The following is a 23,952-nucleotide window of genomic DNA, read 5'->3' on the forward strand; positions in this document are numbered from 1 at the left end:
GGTGTTTGTGAATAACCAGGTGCACTCTGGGGCAGGTCCCGAGAGCTGCTGGCAGGTGTGGGGCAGGAGGTGTTCTATGGGCACAGACACTGACACAGGTGACGCTGCTGTGGACGGATGCTGCGGTGAATTTTGCTTATCAGTGATACATTTATAAGGCGGATGTAATTATTCAGTGTTTTGAATATGTATTTTTAGCTTGTTTACTGGGTCCATTATATAAATATGAATGGTTATTTGTGCACGAATAGTGTGTTTACAGGCTATAAATGCTTCTTGTGGAGTATTAGCTAATATTTTTGAAAGGACGGAGGCTGATGAGTGTATAGTATATATTGGATATTTATGTGGGTGGACACATCTATGCGAGCTGTTTCAACTCACATAAGAGATGCAGACTTGTATTTAAATGTTCACTACACCAGAGAGTGGGTCTGTTATTCTTTTATTCCCATGGTTTATTGTCCTGCACATGCTTGCAGAACAGCAGGGAAACTGTTATAATTCTCAGAGATGACAATTCTGGAAGAGGTTCTCTCCTTTACTTGCAGAGAAGTTCAATACTCCCACTAAATTAAATCTCTCTTTGGGATACGGTTCAGGAAAAGGAGGAGACGGGACAGTCCTGGTGTCTTCCTGAAACGCTTTGGAAAGGGCAGGGCTTGCATCACCAAACCCCATGGAACTGGTTGCCACGCTACACAACATGAAAAAATGGTTTCCAATCTTTTATATATCTTTTATATATCAAATGCAAAGTGCACTCAATGCTGGAGGATATCATCCTCCAGATCTGCTCCGCTTATTAAAAAGCACAGGAGGATGTTTCTCCTGTTCCACAGAAGTCAGGGAAGTTCTTTTGCTCGCACTGGCGCTGTTTGAAGCATCGATTCAACAAGGCACTCGGGCACATTTGCAGATTTCAAACACAGAAACAGACTATGAAGCCAGCAGAGAACAAGCTGCTGAAGGGCTTTGCCTAAGACGGGAGAAATTCAGTCCTCATCTCCCTTCCCATGGATAGATTTGTACCCCGCCACACCACGCACCGGTCATGAATCCCGAGCAATTCGCCAAGTGCAACAACAGAAATTCCTGATATGTAGGACATACGATTGCTCAGACTTGACAGTGTTAGGAAAAATAGGTTTTGTGTGATAGAATCTTGAGGGCCATGAGCAGATGCAATAACTTTGGGGGTGTTTGAAGATGGCCAGCTTCTCCCTAGAAGCCAGGAAGGAGAAGAAAGGCGCAGAGGCAATTTAGTGCCATTTTCCAAGCTCTCTCTCTCTGGTGCCATGACAGGGACCCAGCAAACCCTCTCTCCTGTTGAATTGAGCTGGACAAGTCAGCTCCCTGGGCAGAGCTTATCTAACGCCTCTCTGAGGGGCTGAAATTGCCTCTGACTTGCTCAGCTCAGCTACAGTTTTACTTGCCGTTACTATCCCCTACATTAGGAGTTCGCTTCAGCTGCAGAACAAAAAAATTCTGACAAACAATTTGGACACGTAATTATTTTGCAGAGGTAGGGGGAGAAGCGAGGCCCTCAGAAAAAGAACAAACCCTTCTAAAAAACCTCTCCCATTTTTCTCCCTGTTTTCTTCCCTCTGCTCCTCTGAGGCGCAGTATAGAAAAAGAGGAAGCTGAGTAGAAAAACTAAAATGAGAGCTTTTTGAAAAATACCACCCTCTCCAAATCTGCGAGATGCTTTCTAGAACTGACAAGAATTTCAAATGAAGTTACTTCACTTTGTAACTTACTGTATAACATAATGGTAATTCCTATATCCTGGAGGCCAAGCTGGCTGCTGGCTCTCAACATGGTACTAAGTACAGCAGAGTCATGTCGTGTCCATTTTTCCACCCTCCTCAAAAAGAAATACAAATTTCTTTTTTATCTACACTATAACATCAGGTCTCTAATTAAAAAGTATCTCTGACCCCTGTAGATAGTATTCTCCTCCTTGTTTACACGCCAATAACACCATTGCTTTCTATTTCCAGTTTATCTTCTCTTTGTATTAATATCAAGAGGCAAACCCATATTAAAGATCCCTAGTGTGCAGCTCAGTCCATCCCTACTACAGGGAATATTTATTTCACAGATAAACATACGGTCTTTCCCATATGGAAAATAACTCTTGCATATTATATTTTCTTCATTCCATTTAGATAAAGAAGTAATTCTGCAAGTATCTTATTTTTTCCACCAAATGTTGGGGGGTAGGGGAAGAGATTTTCCCCAAGAAGGGAATTTTTTTTTTCTGTGTTGTTCAAATTTCTGGACGTTTTTCATCTCAGACTAGTTTTCTTCACCCTTTTTCTGGACCTGAAGGTCTTTTTTCTGGACCTTCCTCTTTGGGGAAGGATGGTTCTATGGTTACCTCTTTGGAGAGACCGAAATTGTTAACTCAATTTGGTGCTTCACAGGAACAACTATCTTAACTGAGCTGCAGGACAAAGCATACGCCAAAAAAATCAAGTATTAGACCTCCAAGAGATATTATTGCTTGTCACTGACAGCAGTGGGGAACTGATCCTGATTTTGGACACCAGCTCACGTGCCTGCACCAGCCTAACCAGATGGCTCCGGTTATGTCAGTGCCTGGTCCCATTAGCTGTAGGGACATCAGCATCGAAACCTTTATTTTAAATACGTACTTTACAGAAGAGCAGAGAATTTTGCAAACCGTTACTTACCCAGCCTACCTACTCCCTTAATTTGTTATAAATCATCAACTGGAACTGAAACTGGGGCACCCAGGCCAGGAAAAAACCTTCACTGGGGCAAGATCTAAACTTTCTCTGACCATGGACAGCCAAACAATGTGTCAGAGAGTCACATTAGGAGAGAGGACGCAAGGAGAGAGCACTTCAGTTTGAGAAGACAGTCCACAATAGTGGATAAACATGCTAAAGGTTTGCAGGGAAAGTTGTCCCGTTAATATCAGACATTTTGTGATCCTGGAGGAAAACGCTCAAATCTATTCATAAAATTCTCGAAGGCAAAACACTTCACTACATACCAGAGAGGTTTTTTTTTTTTTTCCTCTTCTTTTAATTTAGCAGTAACAATGTCTACAATACATTGACTCACAAATTAAGTGAAGGTATGAAACCACATTCTTCATACTGAGATGGGACATTCTGGACTTTCACTTTTTAAATACCCTCTCAAGGGGGAAGAGTTCTGAACGTCCAATGAAACAACCAGTGGTGGGAATTTCAGTTTTAACAGTGATCATATTTAGTGAGCCTTGTCCATAGAGATGAAAACGCTTTGCAAGCGAGTGCAGAGCTCGGAACCTCACTGTACAGGTAAAAGGGGAGGGAAACTGAGGCACGGTGCTGTGCGGTGACTGGCCGGGATGGAGCAGCAGGCAGCAGAGATCTGGAGGTAAATCTCAGCTCTCTGACTCCCAGTCAGTTCCCGACTTGTCACAGTCTCCCAGTAAGTGTATGTGGGAATCTACGGTCCAGCAGTTCATGTGTTATACAGGCATGTCTTCCTTCACCTCTCCTGCTGTCCCATTGGCTCCATTCAATCCCGCTGGCTCCCTGCATTCCTCCTCTTCCTCCTCTTCCTCCCCTTTTGCTGTCTCTGCTTCTCTGCCTGCGCTCAGGAGGGTGGCGCTGGGGAGGTGGCTGAGGAGCTGGCCCTCCCGGCGAGACTCAGCCAGCTCCTTGGCACAGCACACGGGAGTGTTGGTCTCGTAGGTGCTATGGAAGCTGTTATAGTCGACTTCGTAAAAATCCTTCTCCAGGGTGAGGACGGGAGTGAAGCGATGTCCCCACAGCACCTCGGTGTCCATGTAGGAGCTGCGAGCCTGGCAAGTCATCCCTGGGTAGAAACAGAGGGATGTTAAATGCAAAGCTTCCTTACATGCTCACCCAACCACTCCTTCCATTAAAAGCACTTTCATGTTATCTCCATACCTGATTGCTCTGGGACACAGAAAAGGTCTTCGCTTAATAAGCCTCACAAAAGCCTCTATTATGAAAAAGCTGAGCACTCAAAGGAAAAGGGATGGATTCATCGCCGCGTCTTCAGACTGTTTCCTGAACCTTGTGCTTATGGCTTTGGAGTCTGGTACCACTAAGCAGCTTCTCTCTGTCCTCACATTGCTCTGTTGAGGTGTTGCTTGTGCGGCTGACACTAACAGCACTTCTGGTGAATGGTGCTAGAACGACATCCAGCCCTGCTGAGGGACCTCAGATCCTCACCCACCCTGCCCCCGAGTGGAGTGAACCACTGCCCCGCACTGCCACCGCCTCTCACCCCATCCCTCTTCATCTACAGCGGCATCAGTGATTCCTCCTGCACTCAGGTTAAGACACCGAGACTCGTAGCTCAAAAAGTGGGGAGGGCCACAATTCCTAGAGGTTTACACAGCAAACTGGCTTTTAGATACCCCTGGAGGGTTCAACCCAGCTGCACTGGGTTGGCAGAACCAAAGCCCACGAAAACACAGTCGAGCTCATCAACATATTGAATCCCATGGATTGAATGAGCAGTGGGAAACATGAAACTGGTATTTGTCAAGCTGCTTCTCAGCCCCAAGGATCAAGGTATATTTATTTACTTTGAAAAAGTCTAAAGAGAAGCTTTGCAGCGCTGGGAGAAGCGTTCAGCGTCGGCGTAACTGCGAACAAATTCTCTCGGAATCACCTGTCAATGTCGAGGCTGACTTCTCTTCCAAATATTTGCCTTCTGTTTGTCCTAATTACATTATCATTTTGGAATTAATTCTGGTGAAATTTGGAAAACCTGACCTCACAAAGTCCTCCCACCGTTCTCTTTTGGAGGGTGAGAGATAGGCCCAACTGGAATACACTCACAACATGCACTTGATCCAGTTCCTGGCTAGTATTTCCCAGTCTGAGTCCTGCAGCCCAAAGTACACAAACAGAAACCCAAAGCAATGCACAGGGGGGAAAATATCGGTGTCAGATGCTTCAGGGAAGAGCACATCATGTATTCTCACCACATGAGCTCAGAGTAATCAGAAAACTCCTTTCCTTATTAAAAAAAAAAAAGAAAAAAGGCACCTTTGTGAAAAGATGGATATTTGGTTCTCGTAATTGCTACGATCCATTAAAAGACACCCACATAAGGAAGTTCTCTGGAAAGCTTTACTTGTCTCTTATCCCTTTCCCCAGTTTAAAACTCTCAGGCCAGGAATATATGAGTTGCTTTTGGTTCTTGAAAGGGGAAAAGAGGGACAGTGCCACATGCAACACTGAGAAATTTTCAGTTCTGTATCGCAGACTGAAAAGCCAATTTTTTCCCCCCAAGAAGATCTGCAGGAGTATTTGCTTCTGGGCAGGAACAACAAGTACGGAGTTAGTCATCGCGTGGCTGCTTCCTGGGCCGGAAGGAACCGGGAAGTGCAGAGGCTGCTATGAAAAATACAATAACGGAAGGAGAAAATTACCCCAAGTGGTTTTGCCTTTCGCAGAAGCTCTAGTGAGGTACAGCGTCTTTTCAGGAAATAAAAACCGGCGTGGACACCACTCCTGACTCTATGGTGACACTACAATGTGCAACATCCCCTGCCCTGGGCTGGTCAATCTTCACTCCCTTTTATCAGCTACCAAAGAGCAGCCGGCAGCTCGTGGAGTCCTGATAATTTCAGACTCCTGCTAATTTCAGAGTCCTGCTGCAGTTCTTCTCAGGAGAGCTGTGTTGCTGACACTTAGCACATGGTTGACCTCCCTGGGCAAGGCCTTTTCCTACAGGCTGTTCTGGGGGTCAGTAATGCAGGGTTAATCCCATTTTCCAATGCTCCTTCATGGTGGGAGGCCAGAACACTGGACAAGCAGCAGCGTGTAGTGTAGGGTAAGGGACAGTTAAAATAAACCAGCCCTTTTTCCTGTAGACAGAGCTGGTTTGGCACCAGAAATCAGGAAGGCTTCAAGTGTCTTCTCTAAGCTGTGAGGGCTTTCAGAGCCCAGCAAGGGGAGCAGGAGAGGAGCCCATCCAGGCTGATGGGTCCTGTGAATGATCAGGATGGCTCTGATTGTGGCCTTCCAAGGCATAAAGGCACCATGTGGAAGTTCCCAAAGCCAAGATGGGGTGTCCCTGCTGAATGTGGGGGACTGAGGCATCCGAAGGGAACTCCTGCCTTATAATCAGGGCCTGAAATAGCTCCTTCCGGGGGGGGGAAGAGCACCTGACAGTGAACCTGAACTCCAGAGACACAGTCACAGTTATCTCCTGCTGTAAGTATTCAATTAGGGCAGGAACAATGGAAAGCTTTCAGCAGCCCAACACTGCTCACTGCCAGGCTCCTGCAGTAGCTGCCTGCTCTAACCCCAGGGGTACACACAGCCAGCACAATAAGACAACTTGTAATTGCTCCATAATCCCATTCAAATATTCCTTTTTAGCACATGTGCAGTGGTGTTTTAATTGCGTGGGGACATACTGCTTGGCAACTCCTACACTACCCAGTAAACAGCAGCGTTGTCTCTGCTTCAAACTCCATTAAGTGCCTGCTTTGCAGGCTGCCCTGTGCTCTTCAGCCTGGTTAATTAATGCATCTGTAATGTCCCTGGCTAATTATTGCCTCTGTAACTGCAAAAAGATGACAGAAGAGGTGTGGAAACAATAAACCGTACTTTTATTAAGAGTACGTGATGCAGCACACAGTGTGTGCTGTGCCCTCTGCGCTGGGAATATCCAAGTTTCAGCTGCGGCGGGGTGGAGTAAATCCCCAGACTAACGTCTTTCTGGGGGCTCTCTGCAAAAAACAGCGGTTTTATTTCCCTAAACTTTGCTTATCCAAGTCCGTGGGACACCCTGGGTGTTGGTTACATCCCGTGCTCATACCCATCAAGAAACCACCCTCAGGCACTGACACTTCAGAGAGCACAAGAAATCGAGGGTGAGCTCGAACTCAGAATTTCTTGCAAAAATAACCATAGTTTTATGGCCCTGACAAAGGCTGTTAATTCTTTTCTTAGAGCAGATATAACCACACATTCTGGGTTTAAATGGTACAGATATTTGGTATAGTGATAGAGAAGTGGTGTTGGTGACTTGGGCATTTCATTTGAATAAGATTCACACCAAAAGAATATCCTCATTCCCCCTTTGTCAGTCTAAGTAGATGAGCTTCAAAACTTATTTAAAAATGAAGTCATCGAGACTTTTATTTTTCAAGTGAATCGTGTTTTCCAGATACTAAGACCATTAGAAGTTTAATTTTCTCCTAAACAATCTGGTTTGAAAATGAAAAAATATGTTTAATATAAATTTGTACAATCTGTCAGTTGTGGAAAATGTGAAACGATATGTGAAATCTTCAGCTTTCAAGGTTTAGTTACAGCTTTCTCATCTCTTAATTCAGCAGCTCAGCTTTCAGTCGCAAACGAAACTCAATTTTAATTAAAACCAGAGAAAAAAGTTCCTACAAAGTTATAAGCAGATGCACCAGATTTTCAACAAAGCTGGAACCAGTTCCAGGCTTTTCAGAAAGCTGGAGACCAGGGGACTGTCTCTGGGTTTCGAGCTATGCAATAAACATTTCATGGAGTTTTAATGATAATTTCATTAGGGCAGAATCCTAAGAAGTGGATGTTTTTGTCTGTCGGCCGGAGTCACTACGTCACAGGATCAATAACCGAGTTTGTGCATGTTCCCGTTTAGGGCAGCCAGAGATGCCTTCCTAAATGGCCCGTTTCTGGTTTCCAGCAGATGAAAAGATGCAAAATATATTGCTGTGGGTATAAAACCAGGTGTTTCATTACATTGGAGAACAGAGGGAGACACTGAGGAAAGACTGGTGTGTAAAGGAGGTGTCGGGGAGCTCTACCAATACGGCACTTTTCTGTCATCAAAGTCAGCGGGGATCAGGCAGCTTGTGTTTTATCAGAGACAAAGGGATGTTAATACGTGCTGACAAAAAGCAGTTATTTGATGGCTTTTCCGCAGCGTACTCAACAGGAGCTGCAGATTTGGGCACGTTTCGCTGCTCCTGATGCAGATTATGCAAGTGGAGCAGAGACGCCCGGCCCCGCCGCGCTGCCGGGGAAAGCGGCCACTGCTCCTCCTTTCCAGGGCTCATATCCCCTCAGGTGACCAGAGAAAATCAAACTTCATTATCACAGGCCAAATCTAACTGCATTTGCAGCTGGGTGGTTCTCCAGAGACGCACCAGCAGGCTCTCTCCAGCCGATGGAGGATGCATATTTGCGTCAAATGTGCCGTCATAGCCAGTACCTTTGCTGGAAGTTTAATGGGAGAGGGCAAGGGGACCACAAACCTTCATCCACCAGCCCAAGAAATTGCTGCAGGCTTCGATTTGATCACATCAACAGTACAGTCGAATCTCTCAGTCCTGCTCCATGGCCTGAACCTTCTCAGTGGTAGAGATATCCCAGCCCCTGGGGCTGTCAAGACAACATTTTTCATCAGCCTAAAATTAACTCCCCTCATTTAAATGCCAGGGAGCTCAGTGATTATCTGCTGGCAAAATGTCATGTGGCTGCTGAGTGTACGTTTGCCATATTTGCTGGGCTCTCCCTGCAGTTCAGACACAGATACTGCTGGAAGTGACTCCACTCCTCTGTCCTTGTTTTCATACACTATCATTCGCAGGGTGACTTTTCCCTTATTCTTGACACGTGCACCATGAGAGCGCAGAGAAAGAACCGATGGACTCACAGGTACAGTGACAGACTGAGCTAAGTCAGGATGGCAAGGAGTAGTTATAAAAATTTGAAGTTCTGTCACTCTAATTAGGCACTGCATGTCTTTAGATCAGCATCAGCATTTGGATAGTTATAAAATTTTGTATTAATTAGAGCAAAGAACACTGTAACCTCCAAAAAGTCAATATTCCTCCAACTTGAAAAGGAATATTAGAAGGTAGGAGCATGGTCCTCCAATTATTTGTGCTTGTCTCCTTTAGAGGAGGACATGTCTGGGCTTGATTCACTTTGATTTTTATGCCAGAGGAGAGTAATAGGATTTTAATTTATCTGAATGCTCTCCAGGCATGAGAAAGCTCCCAGGCACTGGAAATGAAAAAAAAAAAAAAAAAAAAAAAAGGAAATAAAAGAAGGACCTTATGATTTAAAGATTGTGGATTCAACTGCCATGTCTCTGCCAGGCAGAACCTGAGCACCAAGCTCACACCGTGTCACTTCAGGCCCCTCATGAAGGTACTTACAATGACTATAAAAGCACCTGAGGTGACTGCCCTGCCCCATGTCTGTCTCTGGAGGACAATTCAGCTCATGAAAAGAACGGCTTGAGACGTCTTTCTCTTCCCTATAATTATATAAGCAGTTTCTCTAACTGTTCTGCAAGGTCCTTCTTGCAGAAAAGAAAACTTATTTATATGCAAAAGGCAAAACAAAACAACAAGACAACCCAAAGCAGATGATGAATGCACAAAACCTCCATTTAGTAATTTCACCCTTCCTTTGTTCTCCCATGAAAATCATGATTAATTTCAGGATATCTGATGTTGTGACTGCTTCTTCTGGTCCTATATTTACAGCCAGGAAATTTCGCTGTGTCCTCTGCGAAGGTGGATAAATTGAAGTGCAAAGAAGCTGCTGTTTGCCCACACTCTCACAGGGACCAGATGAGACAAATTACTTCTAATCATTAAACCACTTTTTATCACGCAAACTCTAAGCCAGAAATATATATGCCTATCCTTTCCCAGGAGTTTATTAAAACTTCATTTAGTGACTTGACTGTCTCTTGTGGCTTATTTTATGGTGGTGGGAAAAAGAGGTAATGAAAACCAGTGAGGACGGAGAGTAAAGAAACAAGAGTTGCTGTCTGTGTGTCCAGCCAACAGCAACGCTGGACACTGGAGATACGGGATGAGGTTTGCAGGACAGCTACCGATAAATCAGGTTTTGGTTAATTGTCTGTAATTAGCAGTGGAAGGAAAGGTACAGCTGGAAGAGGCGAGGGCCTCTTCGTATTATCTGCCAGAAAGTCTTGTAGGATACTCAGACTGCGTCACGGAGGAAAATAAATATGGCTCGGGGAAAAATATATATATATAAATAAATAAATTGAACTCTCCAATGTTCTGTAATTGAATCAGCCAAATTCTTCAGCATCACTCAGCTGAAGGTGTGGAAAAGGGGTCTGAATCTGTACTGCTCCATCCAGCAGCCTCGCTTTACACTCTACCTTCATTCCAGCATCAGGAGGGTTTGGCCAACAACAGCCAGGACCTGTTCTCTCAACAGGATGGCTTTAATTTTTTGTGGCCACTGTGGAGAGCAGAAAGGCACTGAAAGCAAAACTGTATTCACTTTGCAAACAGATTTTCCGCCTTCACTTTCATCCCTTTTCTTGCAGGTCGAATTTGGACCAGCTGATCTTGACAAGTGTCCCTTTCAGATAAGGCAACAGAGAATTAATTCCCTGAAGTAATCTCTGTGACCAATTCATTAAGTAGGCAGCGTGAGTGATGCTGCTGCTCTCGAGATGCCCACGAAGCAGCCCTGCAAGTCAGAACACTTGTCATCAACATGGATTTTGTCTTTAGAGTGCTCATTTCGCTCAGCAATGATCACAACGGATCTGCCCAGGAACTTGGGGCCCCCTTTGGCATGTTTTAAGCTCTGGTGGAGTCCCAGTGCCCCAACCATCTGAAATATGGGCTGGAAATACCAGGTTTTCAGGCTGCTGGGTTCGTTCTCTGGGTTCCCGGAGAGCTCTCACTAGAATAATGCAATGGCTATTTCCTTTTTTGGCAAAATAAACCCATTGCATGGGCTGATCCGTTTTTTGTGTGTTGCCATTCTTCAGTGTGCCCTGATTTATCCTTTGGAAAATTGGAGTCAAGTTGAAAACAGAAACATGGGTTTTAAAACACAATGTTTCACTTTGTAAAAAAAACAACTTGAAGTGTTTAGGAAACTCAAGTCGTCTTGAAAACAAAAACATTGTTTTAAACCACAATGTTTCATTTTGTTAAGGAAACAATGACTTGAAGTGTTTCAGCTCTTCAGAATTAATTCTACACTTTTCATTTGTAACTATTTACTGTCTTCGCCTTCCACTGGCTCAGAATTAAAGTTAAATGTCAGGAAGAAGAGTTCCTTGTTTGAGAGGAGACAATACATTACATCTGCAATGTGTGTGTGGTTGGTCAAAGCTACTGGAAACAGCTATAAAATTGCTGTCCTGAATTTTCAGGGAAAAAAATCATGTTTTTAGTCAAGACATTACGCTTAAATTTCTTCAGTCGTTTGTACGTTGACAATTGCCATTTTGACCTGCTTCCAAAATACCTTCTGAAAAACCATAGCTGTCTGTTCCCCGGCAGCACAGGACACTTTCACGCTGGGATTTGCTGGTGTCTGTAGAGATGGGAGAAATTTCCATTGATTTTCACTCCTGACTGCAACAGCAGAGCGGAGCCACCTCCGAGAGAGCCCGCGGGACTGGCGTGTCCCTTGTCCCCCGTGAAGGGAGCTATAGCCCAGATACTCTGACCAGTTGTACCCCTCAACACTGCCACGGGGGGCCCCCATTTTCATAGGGGTTACTAGGGATTCAAATGCTCCGTTGCATTTTTACACTGCCCTCAACCTGCGCAGGTTGTAACGGTGTCATGATTTAACAGAAGTCACGCTGTGAGTAAATGATACCATTCCCAAAAGCAGATGGGGCTTGAGCGATATGACAGGAAAGAAAGAAGCCAAAGAATTTGCTTGGAGCACATTTTAAGGTATGAAGGTGGGGATTAATAACCCCCAAACTGCCTTATCAATATCACAAAGCGTGAGGACAAAGAGGAAAGCACAAACACTGTGTTTCTGCAAGTCACTCTTCTTGTGCCAAAATATCCCCCGCCAGTGACCATATGTCACTCAGAAACCATCTCAGCATCTCAATCCGGTAACGGCATCACCTGAGCTCCCCTCTGCTCTGAGTTCAATGCAAACTGGCTCTTCTAGTTCCAATTTTGGAATTTCACAGCCCGTCTTCGGAGACCAGAATAATTCATTTCCACAGATGTATGCTCCTTAATGTCATTATACACCGGCCTGTGCAATCCCTCTGGGAGAGGAGCCCATTTGTAAAGCAATATTATTCCTATGTCATGCTTTTAATTTCAAGGTTGTTATTGGTAATGACTTCCTCTCAGACATGCCCAGCAGAGCTGAGCTCTCACAAGAGGAGGGCTGTTCAAACGGAATTTGGTGGTGTCACTGTGATGAGGAAAGAGGCTTTGGACAAACAAGGAACTGCACTCCCTGCACAGATTAGGAGGTTCCAGTGCCTAGTAAATATTTAGGCTACAAAATAAGCTTCCATTACAAATCTTCGCCTTTGACGGTCTTTTCCACCCACCCCTTCTTTTGCCACATCTTTACGATGCTCTGCTGGGAAAGAATATTTGCCTGGTAAGGCCAAATGAACTCCAGTTCTACACTCCAGTCCTCCAGCCGGGGTACGGTGCCATCTGTACATAACCTCCCAGCGATTGCTATTCACCTCCTGACTAAAGGGAGACACCGGGAAACTGAATTAGCTCTCCAGAGAGCTGTCTTTGAGAGAGAAGGTCTGGGATGCAGGAATCCGAGAGACTGTTTCCCCTTGCATCTGGCTGTTAGGAGACTAACACAGACAAATCTCAAGAAGGGGACAATAAGCCAGGGCCAGAACCTGTAGGACAGGGTGCTGGTACCACTGAGTACTCGTATCAAGCTGAAAACCTTTGCTCGTGTTTCAGACAGAGCCCATGCCTCTTCAACATGAAAAAAAAAATTCAAATGCCACCACCACCAGAAAAAACTTGGTTGACAATACCATCTCATAGCTAAAATCCTTAAACACCAAAGGGCAAAACTATTTATAAAAGCTTTTTTGCATCTCTGACTCTTTCTGTGTTTCCACATCCCCAGAGAGCAGTTCTCTCCTGAGCGCTGCCTGTAGCACCCTTCTCCTAAAGCCCCTGACCAGACTGGGGCATGCTGCCAGCCCTGGGCTCGGAGAGCCCTCCTGAAGGGAATGTCAGCATCTCCAGGTGCTAAAACACTCTTGCTCTGCTAGAAGCATGGCGGACAGAGCCTGCCAGCTCCTCCTCAGAGCCCAGAATCGATGAACTAGCTCTGAGGGGCAAAATGACCCTCTGGTGCTGTGTCTTTTAGGTGAGACTCCAGAGTAGAAGCATCCTCCTGCTCTATCCAGAGCCCTAGGAGATACACTGCATCCCCCCGGATGGAGCCTGGAGGCCTTTGTGGACCAGCCTGAGTCGTGCTGCCACCTCCCTTTTCTACATTTGGGAAAGCTGAGGCACACAACTTCTCCAGATTTATTATATACGGACGCAGGCTTCTTTCATCGCGTGCCACAAATACACCCATAGGAGGAAACTGGGAATCAGCTGAGTCTATCTCCTGATCTACCCATTACACAGCATTGTTTGAAGCTGTTAAACAGCTGCTGGGTTGCAAGGGTCACAAAAGCAGTTTCTGTATTTTTCCTCTTTGAGCTCCTTTTGAAAATATATGTCCTGCATCACGTGCGAGTCATTCAGTTTCAGCACATGCTGTTTTATGGGATATAGTAATACTTGGGCACGTCCTTCATAGTCTCCATTAAAAAGCCACACTACAGCAATACCGAAAATAGCACAGTTACAGCTAATTTTTAATACAGAGGAGAAATGGGAAAAGATTTGTGTCATGAATTTTGATCACAGGAAATGGGAACACAAGAGACACCATGAATTCTTTTAGTCCATTCTCTTTTTCCCATGGATCAGTTCTAAGTGATTATGGACAGTTTCTTGACCAACTGGATCCCGGATTCATCTGGATCCTGGACTTACAAAAATCCTGTAGTGTGAAACACTACAACATGAGCTAAAGGACCCATCTTTTAATTGCTAATTATCTCAGACCACAATATGCTACCCAAATCAGTCACTAGAGAAGGACAAATCCCAACGTGTTCCCAGTCGAGGTGACATTGCCAGTAGAATCTTAACGCACTCCATTTTTCCCTTTCCCCCCTCAAAATTGTGACTGATGTCCTTACCTGTTGCTTCCACCATTCCTTCCAGGATGACCACAATTTCAAACTCCTCCTTCTCCAGCTGGGTGCGGGACATCTCCCAGAAGGGGCTTTTCTCATTGATTTCATGCGAGATGATGAGAGGTGACACCAGGAACAATCTGTCATCTCCGGTGTCAAATCCCACGTTGATGTCCGTTTGGTTCAAGGGGATAAACTCTCCTTCTTTGGTCTGTTTGGACTTAATCAGTTTGGCTCTAATGGAAGCCTCAACAATGTGGGAATTGCGGAGGTCTCCAACCCGGAACATGAGACAGAGTTTCTCATCCCTCATGGAAATCACTGCATTGTTAGAAAACATGAGGGTTTCAGCCCTCTTCTTTGGTTGGCTGATCTTGACAAACATGCATCCCACCATGAACGCGTTGACGATGGAGCCCAGAATAGCCTGGATGAGGAGCAGTACGATGCCCTCTGGGCACTTCTCTGTTATGACCCGATAGCCATACCCAATCGTTGTCTCAGTCTCGATAGAAAACAGAAATGCAGACACAAATCCACTGAGATTTTCAACACAGGGGATCCAGTTCTCATCTTCAAGATGGTCCAGGTCTCCCCGGATATAGGCGATGAGCCACCATATGAACCCAAAAAACAACCAAGTGATGGTATAGACCATAGTGAAGACAAGAAGATTAAAACGCCACTTGAGGTCCACCAGCGTAGTGAAGAGGTCACTAAGGTATCGATAGGTTTCTTGGACGTTTCCATGGTGCACGTTGCACTTGCCACTTTTCTCCATGTAACGCTGACGTGGCTTCTTACCTTCTGCTGATATGAGGCGGGTTCGGTCAGTGGCAATGGGGACGTCATCCCGAGCCTGTTTGGGAATCTTCTTGGGCTCTCTGGATGTAACTCCAATGTCCATGTCCTGGTTCATGAAGATCCTAGAATCTCCGGCCATGGCTGGGCTGCAGGAGAGCAAAGAAATTAAGTTTAAGATATGAGGAAAAGAGCTGAGACAAAAAGCCACTCGTTTTACTGTCTGAACCATTATGACAGACCAAGACAAGAAACGTGGCAAATATTAATGCTGCACTGGCAGACTTTGCCCCGTGCTGGAGCAGGCCTGGATTCAGGCTGACTCTACACCAGGAAAGCTCTTCACTATGGCCACGTCTTTCCTCCTACTATTGTTTTGGGAAACACTTTGAAAGGCTTCAGCACTTCTCTCACAACAGCCACTTGCTAAATATAATGCTGCATGTTAACTGGATGTTAAATACTGATTCATAATACACCGTCTCTTCAAACGTGAACCAGCTGCCAGTCACTTTGCTTAATGCACTACTGGAACCTCAGAAAACAGGGTGATGGGAATGGTCTGGGAGTCATGAAATAGGGAAACCTTGCTACAGTTGCAAGTTTTGGGGTTATTTTTGGTCCTCAGATTTTTTTACACCCAACATTTGCTTGAGATTACAACTAGCAGCAAAGTCAAGATACATCGACATATATTCTCAAAAGTGATTGGAGTGTTTCGATGCCTCAGGTTTTGGGTGCGTACCAAGAGAAACCTTAGAAATTAATAGAAAATGCTGAGCACGGCTGTCTACCTAAATCTCACATCAGTCTAAATTATGCATGAAGGTTTCCCTTCCAGTCAGCAGAGAAAGGCACCTCCAGGGGTAATTCAGATTTCAGGTGTGCTGAATCACCTTCTGGAAGTACCTACCCCCTCCACAAATTATTCTGGGAGCCCAGGCTCCAAATGTGAAATAGGTCTTTAATTTAGCATCTGGAATTACATGTCTGAAGGTGTGATGACTCCAGGCCCACTGTTAATCAGACAGATCAGAACCCACCCCTTCACTTCATCCGACATTAGACAAAAAAACCAGCCACCTTTAGAAATGTAACTCAAAGCTATTAAAAATCCCTCTGTCGACATGCAAAACTAGGCTTAACAAGCTACAAATAAATAATACAAAATGATGGCTGCAATGATTTTTGCAGGTTATAATGTAACATCCTGTTTACCGAGATGATTAGATATTCCTGTAAAAAAACCCCAAAAACTACCACACATGCTGTATTGAAAAATGAGAGTCTGGACTCTGAATGCAGAGCGCAGACAAAATCTCAGTGAAAGACTACCTAAGGAGCCTTAGGGATATCAAAGATAGAGTAGCAATATTCTCTATGGCGTTCATTCTCTGCATTGTCCTCTGCAAATCCTATTAAAACCTAACTAAATCTATTACTGCTCCCTCTATCTTTAATCTTCTTACGTGTCTGTGAATGAGGAAAGGTGTAGAGATACAATTAAGAGTATCTTGGGAAAGACAATTTTAAGCTCGAGCAAAGTAGCTTCGTCTTTTCGGTATTAAAAAGCACAAAGGGTGGGCGTGGAGGAAGCAGAGGCAGGATGAATAAACGAAGCAACAAATTTCCACTTCCATTCTGCTGCAGCCAAGTCTGGTTAACAGCAAAGAATTACTCTTAGCCCTTGTATAAGTCACCATCAATCATGACTCCAATGGAGCCGCCGGAGCCTGTTGCTGGAACCGTACCCGCTGGCTGCGTGCACCAGGGAGCCCAGCCATCTGTCCACAGCACCGTCCCAGCGCTGCTTCGGCTTCTTCCTGCTGGAAAATCTGCCGGTTTGGGGGGTTTGGGCCAGGGCCGAGCCAGTGCAGCCACGGGAAGGGGTAAATAACGGGGATTAATGACACTGGGGTGGTAAATTGGGAGGAATCGGGCTTGCTGCCCCCACTGCATATGCTCCTGGGTGTGGGACAGATAACCCAGCACTGAATTTCACTGAATTTTTTTAGAGTTGGAAGGGACCATAGAGATCATCTAGTCCAACCCCCCTGCCGAAGCAGGATTGCCCAGAGCATGTCATGCCTCCCTGGGCAGCCTGTTCCAGGGCTCTGTCACCCTCACCATGAATAAGTTTTTTCTCATATTTGAGTGGAACCTCCTATGTTCCAACTTGTGCCCGTTGCCCCTCATCCTGTCACTGGCAACCACTGAAAAGAGTCCGGCTCCATACTCCTTCAACCCACCCCCTGTTCCCTTCCTCAAGCAGCAACATCAAGGATTTGGGCAGAATATTAATCCCTACCTCTATTTCTTTTGCTTCTGAAGGTAGGACTCCTGAGAGCTGGCTCATGGTATGTTTAGAGATGTATCTCCAGCCATTTTCCGCTACTTGTTGCAACTTCAGATCTCCTGGGCCACGGCTCTGGCTCTGCTGCCTCGTGGCATGCACAGTGGCTGCCAGATGCTCTCAAATTCCGAGGGTCCATATTGACTCTCACTTCACAACATGTGAAAGCACATGCCAAGTGCAAGTCAGAACAATCACACACTTTTTTTCCCCCCTCTCTTTAATAGGGAAAGAAACATCCCATCCACTGACTTACACAGAATTAGGTTCAGAGAAGAACCTCTTGGCTTTCTTCTTATGAATATTACTTTTGATCTTTGTTTGCAATGTTTGATTAACCTAAAATTACTCCATTTGGACTAAAAATCTTTTGATCAATCTCTGCGTAGAAAGGTAAAAACAGGCAAGTGTTTCATGTTTCCAATTTTAAAAGAATTGGTTTAATGACAATTTTGTTATGAAAGTTCTATTTGAAGCTGAGCTTCACTGACACTGACGTGATGTAAGAGAGAGCAATCAATCTCAAGACATCATTCTATAGTGTAAGGTTCCATATTTTACACTGATACCAAAGAGACCAAAAAGATCTTGAAACATATTAAAAAGAACAGAATAGAATAAAAACAATCAAAAAGCCTAAATCCCTAGAAATATCACTGTGGTGAGGCAGACTGGAGGGACTGCCACTAATGAAAGTGGAGGGAAACCTGCTTTAACTGAAACACCCAAGGGACCGGCAGCATCACTTTTCTAATGCTGCTGATCTTTAACAATAGGTCAAGCGAAATCTTTCTGGCAACCTTCAGGAGCACCTCACCCGTGGTCCATTAAAGCAGAAGAATTCCTGCTGTCCATGAACTTTACTGACAGCTCCAGTGGCCTTACAATTTCTCCTCAGATTTAAGCTGAAACTCTCCCATCGTAGAATAAGCATAACCTCAGTACTTAATTATTGACTGTAATTAAGCAGATGAATCTTTGCATTAGAATCTTTAAAAGGAATAATATTGGTGAGCAGTTTGAGTGCGGGTTTGGATGCCTGAAGACCAGCCAGCTTTCTGTTCCAAATGATCTCAGATTTTTTTTTCCAATTCTGAGCAAATCAGTGCTTTTCCCTCTGCCTTAATTCCCCAACTGTAAAATTTGTGACACGGATATGAATGGTCTGTGAGATCCTCGGCACAAGAATCTTCTAGGAAATTTGCTATCATTATTTTAACTGCTCTGGGAAACTTTAGTACAAATGACAAGTTACTATAAAAGGAGCACTGTAGCTGTGTAAGGACTTGGTTAACTCCTTCATCGTGTAATACATTGCTGTCAGGCACACACGTCTCTTCCAGATGACGGTAATTATGTGCAAGCATCTCACGGAGATTCAGACTTCAGTTTGTAAATCACTGCTCTCTCCAGCAAAGAGATGAAATCGCCTCTTATAGTCACATGCACCATCCTGTTTCCTTGGCATTTACCATCTTTGGTTAAACGAGGCCAGGATAATAAAAATGTCACTTTTGTACAAGGCTGTTTTCCTTTTGGCCAGGCTACTGCAAAAGGAGAAGTGAGTCAGTGTATTATCAACCTTGTAAAGAGGCTTTTTATCAGACTTGCTGTTGCTCAGCTTTTGTCGAGACGACAGACTCGGGGCAGGCGGTGACATTCAGGGCTCTTACATTTGCTGGAGAAGAGTAGAGCTGGGGTGAGCTACGTATCTCTGGGAGACACCATGTTTCAGAGCTCTCTACAAGCCCTGCCTGACAGGGCTGATGTACCTCCTGATAGCTCCAACAGAACTTTGCTAAAGACATCTCGAAAGGTAAACCAAGAAAAGTCTGCAAAAAAATTTCCCCCCCTGCTGACCATGATGGCTTTTTCAATGTAAATACTCACTGATCTCACTTAAGGAAATGCAAGTTTCAGTGGGGACAGGATTTCTTCTGGAGAGATCTAAACTGTCAGGCAGGAGGAGTTTGAATTCAGACATCAATTTGTGATCAAGTTTGTTTATGTAAAAAATCCTTCTTTTTGTTTGTGTTAAGCCTGATTCCCATGTTCTCTTGCATTATGAGCAACTGTTCTTTAGTAAACCCCTCACACCTTCCCAAATTAGGATTCCACTTAATTCTATCATGCTTTTTCCCAAAGAGCCCTATCCCACTCAACATGCAATCAATACAGTAGGAAATGCTCAACAATTCTCTACTGAAACGCTTCCCCTGGTTCTTTTGCTGCCCACACCACTTAAACCAGAGCTGGGGTCACTGTCCCCAGGCTTCTCTGGGACAGATTCTCCTTTGGGTTACGCTGCTTGAAGGGAATGAAATTCTTAATTGACAGACACCGGCAACATGGGGAAGTTGGTAGAGGAACAGAGTAAACTAAAGCAGTAGCATCCAAAGAGGATAAAAGCATCGATTGCTGAACGCTGAGCGCTAGTGGAAAGGTGGAGGAAGAAGAAATGTTAGGAGAAGCTGGCTTTTGACAGCCTGAAGAGAAATGGCGATTAGATACTCGCTGACTGACAGGTGGGGCTTTGATTTCCCTGAGAAAGGCATCCTTTCCACCACTCTTTTATTTACTGCCTGTGTATGACTGAGACCAAACAGTCAGCAGTGCCAAGAGAAGATTACCTTTTGAGGCATCCATATGCATGTGAGGAAAAGAAAGGCAGGTAGATTCTGTGCAAATCATGTCATCTTTCAGTTTTCTGACTTATAAATAGAGATTGTTGGCGGCTGCCGCTTTGGAAAGTGCTTTGAGATCCACAGGTGGAGGGAATGATGCAAAATTCATGCTATTCAAAACCAGGGCAAAACATTTAAGGAAACTGTGCAGGAAGGGAGACCTGTGGCACTTCACTAATAAACATGTGGTTCAAAAGCTCCCTCATCCAAATAATTGCTTTTCAAAGCGTAATCTCGCTCAGCGCTGAAGTAGGGAGATGCCTCTCATTTCCTCTTTGAGATTTCATTGCGTCGCAGCACCCTTTTCTAAGATGCTGACAGGCATGATTTCACAAGGGAGTTCCTCTGGGGCCAGAGGAGACACTCACCCACCCACCAGTGCACAAACTGGGTGAGCAATGAGTAACTGGGCAGCTCCTGAAGGAGGAGGATGACTTTGTGCTTGTTGCTGGGCCGGTGATGGGGCCTGGCTGCTTGGAGTTCTAATGAACTCAGAAATAGCAATAAAGAAGGTGTTCAGTCTTTCAAAAGAAAATACCTCGTAAGAAAATCTCTCTGGATATGAAAGTTAATATAAAATGAAGAAGGACAGAGTTTATGAACATTTACACTTTACTTTTATCTGCTAATTACCTCCCCATCTGTCCTTCTCCCCAGCAATGCTGCAGTCACAGTTCTAATATCCCTGAGCCCTTTCATTGTCGCTTGTGAGGTAGCAATGTGGCCCCCCCGTTCCCAGAGTATCCAAATGTTTCATAGTGGTCAACGCAGGTATCATGTGCTTCAAAATTTTATTTATTTATTTAGTAAGATCCGTGGGACACAGAACTGCTCTATTTCCCGTATTGCAAGACGGGGAAGCGAGACACAAAGACACTTGCTTCTCCCACACCCCCACTGGGTGTCTGTGGCAGGGAATTAAACCTTGAGTTTCCAAAATCCTAAACAAGCGCCTGTAATCACTGCATCCCTCTTCTTCCCTCCCTCCAACGCAGCAGCAGTGAACACAGCCCCTCTCTGCCTCAGGTGTGTCTAAAGATTACCCCGAGAAGCCTCCGTAGCCTGATCTATCAGCACGAACAACCTCGCAAGATTATTTCTAATGCCAAGAAATAATGTTTCTGATCTCTCCAGTAACTACAGGTTTCAAATAGATTTCTTCCTCCCAACTATGGATTAAAGTATAAAAAAACCCCATACATAACACAAGTTTGCACTTTTATTAAATATATTGACTTCAGATAAATGCAGAAAAGAAAGGAGAAACTAAATTGTAATGAGAATAGGGACTGGGGTGGGTTTATTTTTTTTTCACAAAAAAAAGGTGAAAACTAGAAAATGACCCCACTGCACAGGCTGTAACAACTTGTTATAGAACAAGGACTGGAGAATGTGGAGTTTCCACAACATAAGGGGTATCTACTCCTTGATATATCACAGCTGAAATGCACAGGGTGGACGGGAGGATACACTTTCAGTCACCTCATACTTCATTGAATTTAAGAAGCTGAGCCTGAAAAGCCCACGTGCGAAGGATGCAATCACAATATTATGCTCTGAGGTGTTTTTCTTAATATTGAACACTCAACTGACCTTTTCTTTTCCAACAAATAAAGCCTGAATAGAAGCCAGTTTGATCCTTCCACCTCCAAGGAAGTGCCCCTGCCTGAGGTGCTCTGCAGCCTCTCTGTCTCTGTCCTTTTACCCCAGACTCTATTTTTAGGGGGACCTTATGGCGTCATTGAAAATGTGACCGTTATCTTTCAACCAACACAACTGAACAAAGAGAAAGAGACACTTTTGTCCTGATAAGACACCCTTGTTTCTCCCGCTGCTGGCTGTTGCCACACAGCACACATGGAATATTGGGGAAAGAGGAACCTCAATTCTAAGAGAAAAATCTTATCCCAAGAGCACTAATGTCCCTGTTCTCCATTATTTCGGTATTTCACCGTTATAGCAGCTGAGAATCACTGCAGCTGGCTTAAAATAATAAAATAAAATTGAAGGATGTTAATGCCACTTCACACTTCTCCAGTAACTTGCATCCAAGCAGTTCAAAGACAAACTGACCAAATGCAGGCTCTTTTTGCCCCAAGACATTCAACAGTGCTATTGAACCCACTGGGCAGACGGGAGAAGATGAGTCATGGAGAGACAAACTGACCTGCCCAATACCAGCTGCCAGTGAAGTGCCAGTGCTCACCCCAGGTGTCCCAGTGGCTCTCCTGACCTCCAGCTGAAGAGAAAGTGGGAGATTCTTATAGAAAAGAGTGCGGAGATTTGTCTCAGAACGTGACTCCAAACCTCAGTTTGCCTTTTCCAGAGTCTGTAAATAACTGGGCTGGAACCTTCCAGAGGTGGAGAATCTTCTCTCATGGGAACCAGAAATGGTCCAACTGAGTAGGAGCAGCAGGGGAAAGAACTGACCCCCAGAAGTGAAATGACTGCCCCAACACAAACACAGCCAGACACGCTTCCCAGATACCATGGAAGATACTGGTTGCTTGGGTTGGTCAGAGAACTGGTGAGACAAGCCAGTTTGGTTTCCCTCTGAGCTACTCTGCTACAAATCCATGGTAGTTGTCTACTTAAAAGTAAAAGGGTGCAGCAGGAAGGACCTGCTTGACCCCTGAAAGTCAGATGGGAGCTTTTTGGGACAGTTTCTACCAATTCTCGATTGTTTCCTGAAACTCTCAGGTCAAAACCAAAGGAGGCACATGCCGTATAAAAGTTGGTGTGCTGCTCCCAGCCAGCCTGGGCTAATGCAAAAAGGAGGACTCCAGGCACCTTTTTGACCGATGCAGCAGGACATTTGTCAAAAAATGACTCACGCTTTTACCTCCCAGAGCCATAAACACCCCTAGGGATTCCCAGTGCATGAAAAACTGCCTGTCCCGCCCAAGGGCTGAACATGCCACTTCATCGTCTGGAGACTACGCTGCAAGGGCTCTCTAAACCCTAAGCTGACTATTAAGTATCCTAATTATAAAAGAATTTAATCTTTGACTCTAGGTGAGGATTATGGAGTCACTCCCCATGTTTCAGGGCTGCTTACTGACCAGTCTCCCCCTGCCCATTTTATCCCAGTGATCTCCACTCATCTGGGATCTGAGCAGTTCATGGTTTTTCATGTCTTTTCCTGTGTAACACCTGTACCAGATCTGACAGTGCTTTTGCCCAAGATCAACACCTAATCCCCGGGTTCCCACAGAGTTCCCCGGCACCTGCCAAGTCAAACGACAGCACATCTCTAGCTGTCACCCCGGCGGGTTTGGGCACAGAAACCCGGTGTGCAGCTGACCTAGTGTCTCAACTGCTTGCCCCCCGATCCTTTGCAACCAGAAAAGAAAAGAAGTGAACTGGAAAAGCAAACAAAAGCAGGTAACTTACTGGCTAAGAGCAGCTCTGCATCAGTCTCGTGCCTTGGCACTTCGGGGACGCTGGACGGTGACAGGGCTGAGAGGTAGGTAAAACAGCAGCCGGGAAAGTGCCCGATCCATGCCATCACCAGAGAGCAGGGCTCGTCTGCGGATCCCTGGGCTGCCTCCGTCCTTCTTCCCTCTGCCTGTTCGGAGGAAACATCGATGTGGCGCTGAAGGTTTAACCGCACACGCCCCTGTCCCCGGGTATCCCTGATGTCCCTTGCTGTCGGAGCTGACACGGGTGCTCCAAACCCTCGCCCTCCTCCGCTGCAGCGCTACTTTTGCCTGTCAAACGCCTGCCTTTCTTGGCTCCCGCTCTCTCCCGCACAAATGAATTCCTGATGGTCCAAGGCTTGGGAAAGGGCTGGGAGGGAGCGGAGGGGAGGGCGTGCGATGGGGAGCATCGTCTGTTCTCAATGAGCAGCGAAGGGAAAGGTGGCGGGAGCGAAAGCGAAGAGGGGAGGGGTTTCGGGCGCTGCTCTGCACAGAAAGGGCTGGCTGGGGAGGGGGAGAGAGGCGTGTTCCCCCCCCCCCAAGCAGCGCCAGGCTCCCCGGTCACCCCACGGGCTTTGTCCTCCCGGCCACCTCCCCAGGCGCTGGGTGTTCGCTTCTCCTCCCCCCGCCCGGCTTCCCCGCTCCCCCGTTACTGGGGGGGCTGTCAGGT

General features: G+C 45.4%; 1 protein-coding gene across 1 annotated transcript; it reads right to left on the reverse strand.

Annotated features, from left to right (window-relative positions):
* Window positions 1–3,047: 3,047 nt before the first annotated feature.
* Window positions 3,048–23,706, reverse strand: KCNJ5 (potassium inwardly rectifying channel subfamily J member 5). The gene is made up of 3 exons (XM_074162522.1): window positions 23,257–23,706; window positions 14,029–14,975; window positions 3,048–3,840 (listed from the first exon to the last, which is right to left on the reverse strand). The coding sequence occupies exons 2-3, from the start codon at window positions 14,966–14,968 to the stop codon at window positions 3,491–3,493; spliced, it is 1,290 nt and encodes a 429-aa protein (XP_074018623.1). The 5' UTR covers window positions 14,969–14,975; window positions 23,257–23,706; the 3' UTR covers window positions 3,048–3,490.
* Between the last annotated feature and the right edge of the window lie 246 nt (window positions 23,707–23,952).

The sequence above is a fragment of the Numenius arquata genome, chromosome 22, assembly GCF_964106895.1.
Source record: "Numenius arquata chromosome 22, bNumArq3.hap1.1, whole genome shotgun sequence".
NCBI classification, from domain to species: Eukaryota; Metazoa; Chordata; class Aves; order Charadriiformes; family Scolopacidae; genus Numenius; species Numenius arquata.

Coding starts and splice junctions, on each gene's coding strand:
- KCNJ5 (XM_074162522.1), bottom strand. CDS start 14,968: ATGGCCGGAGATTCTAGGATCTTCATGAACCAGGACATGGACATTGGA. Junction 3,841..14,028: donor AGGAATGGTGGAAGCAACAG/GTAAGGACATCA, acceptor GTTTCTACCCAG/GGATGACTTGCCAGGCTCGC.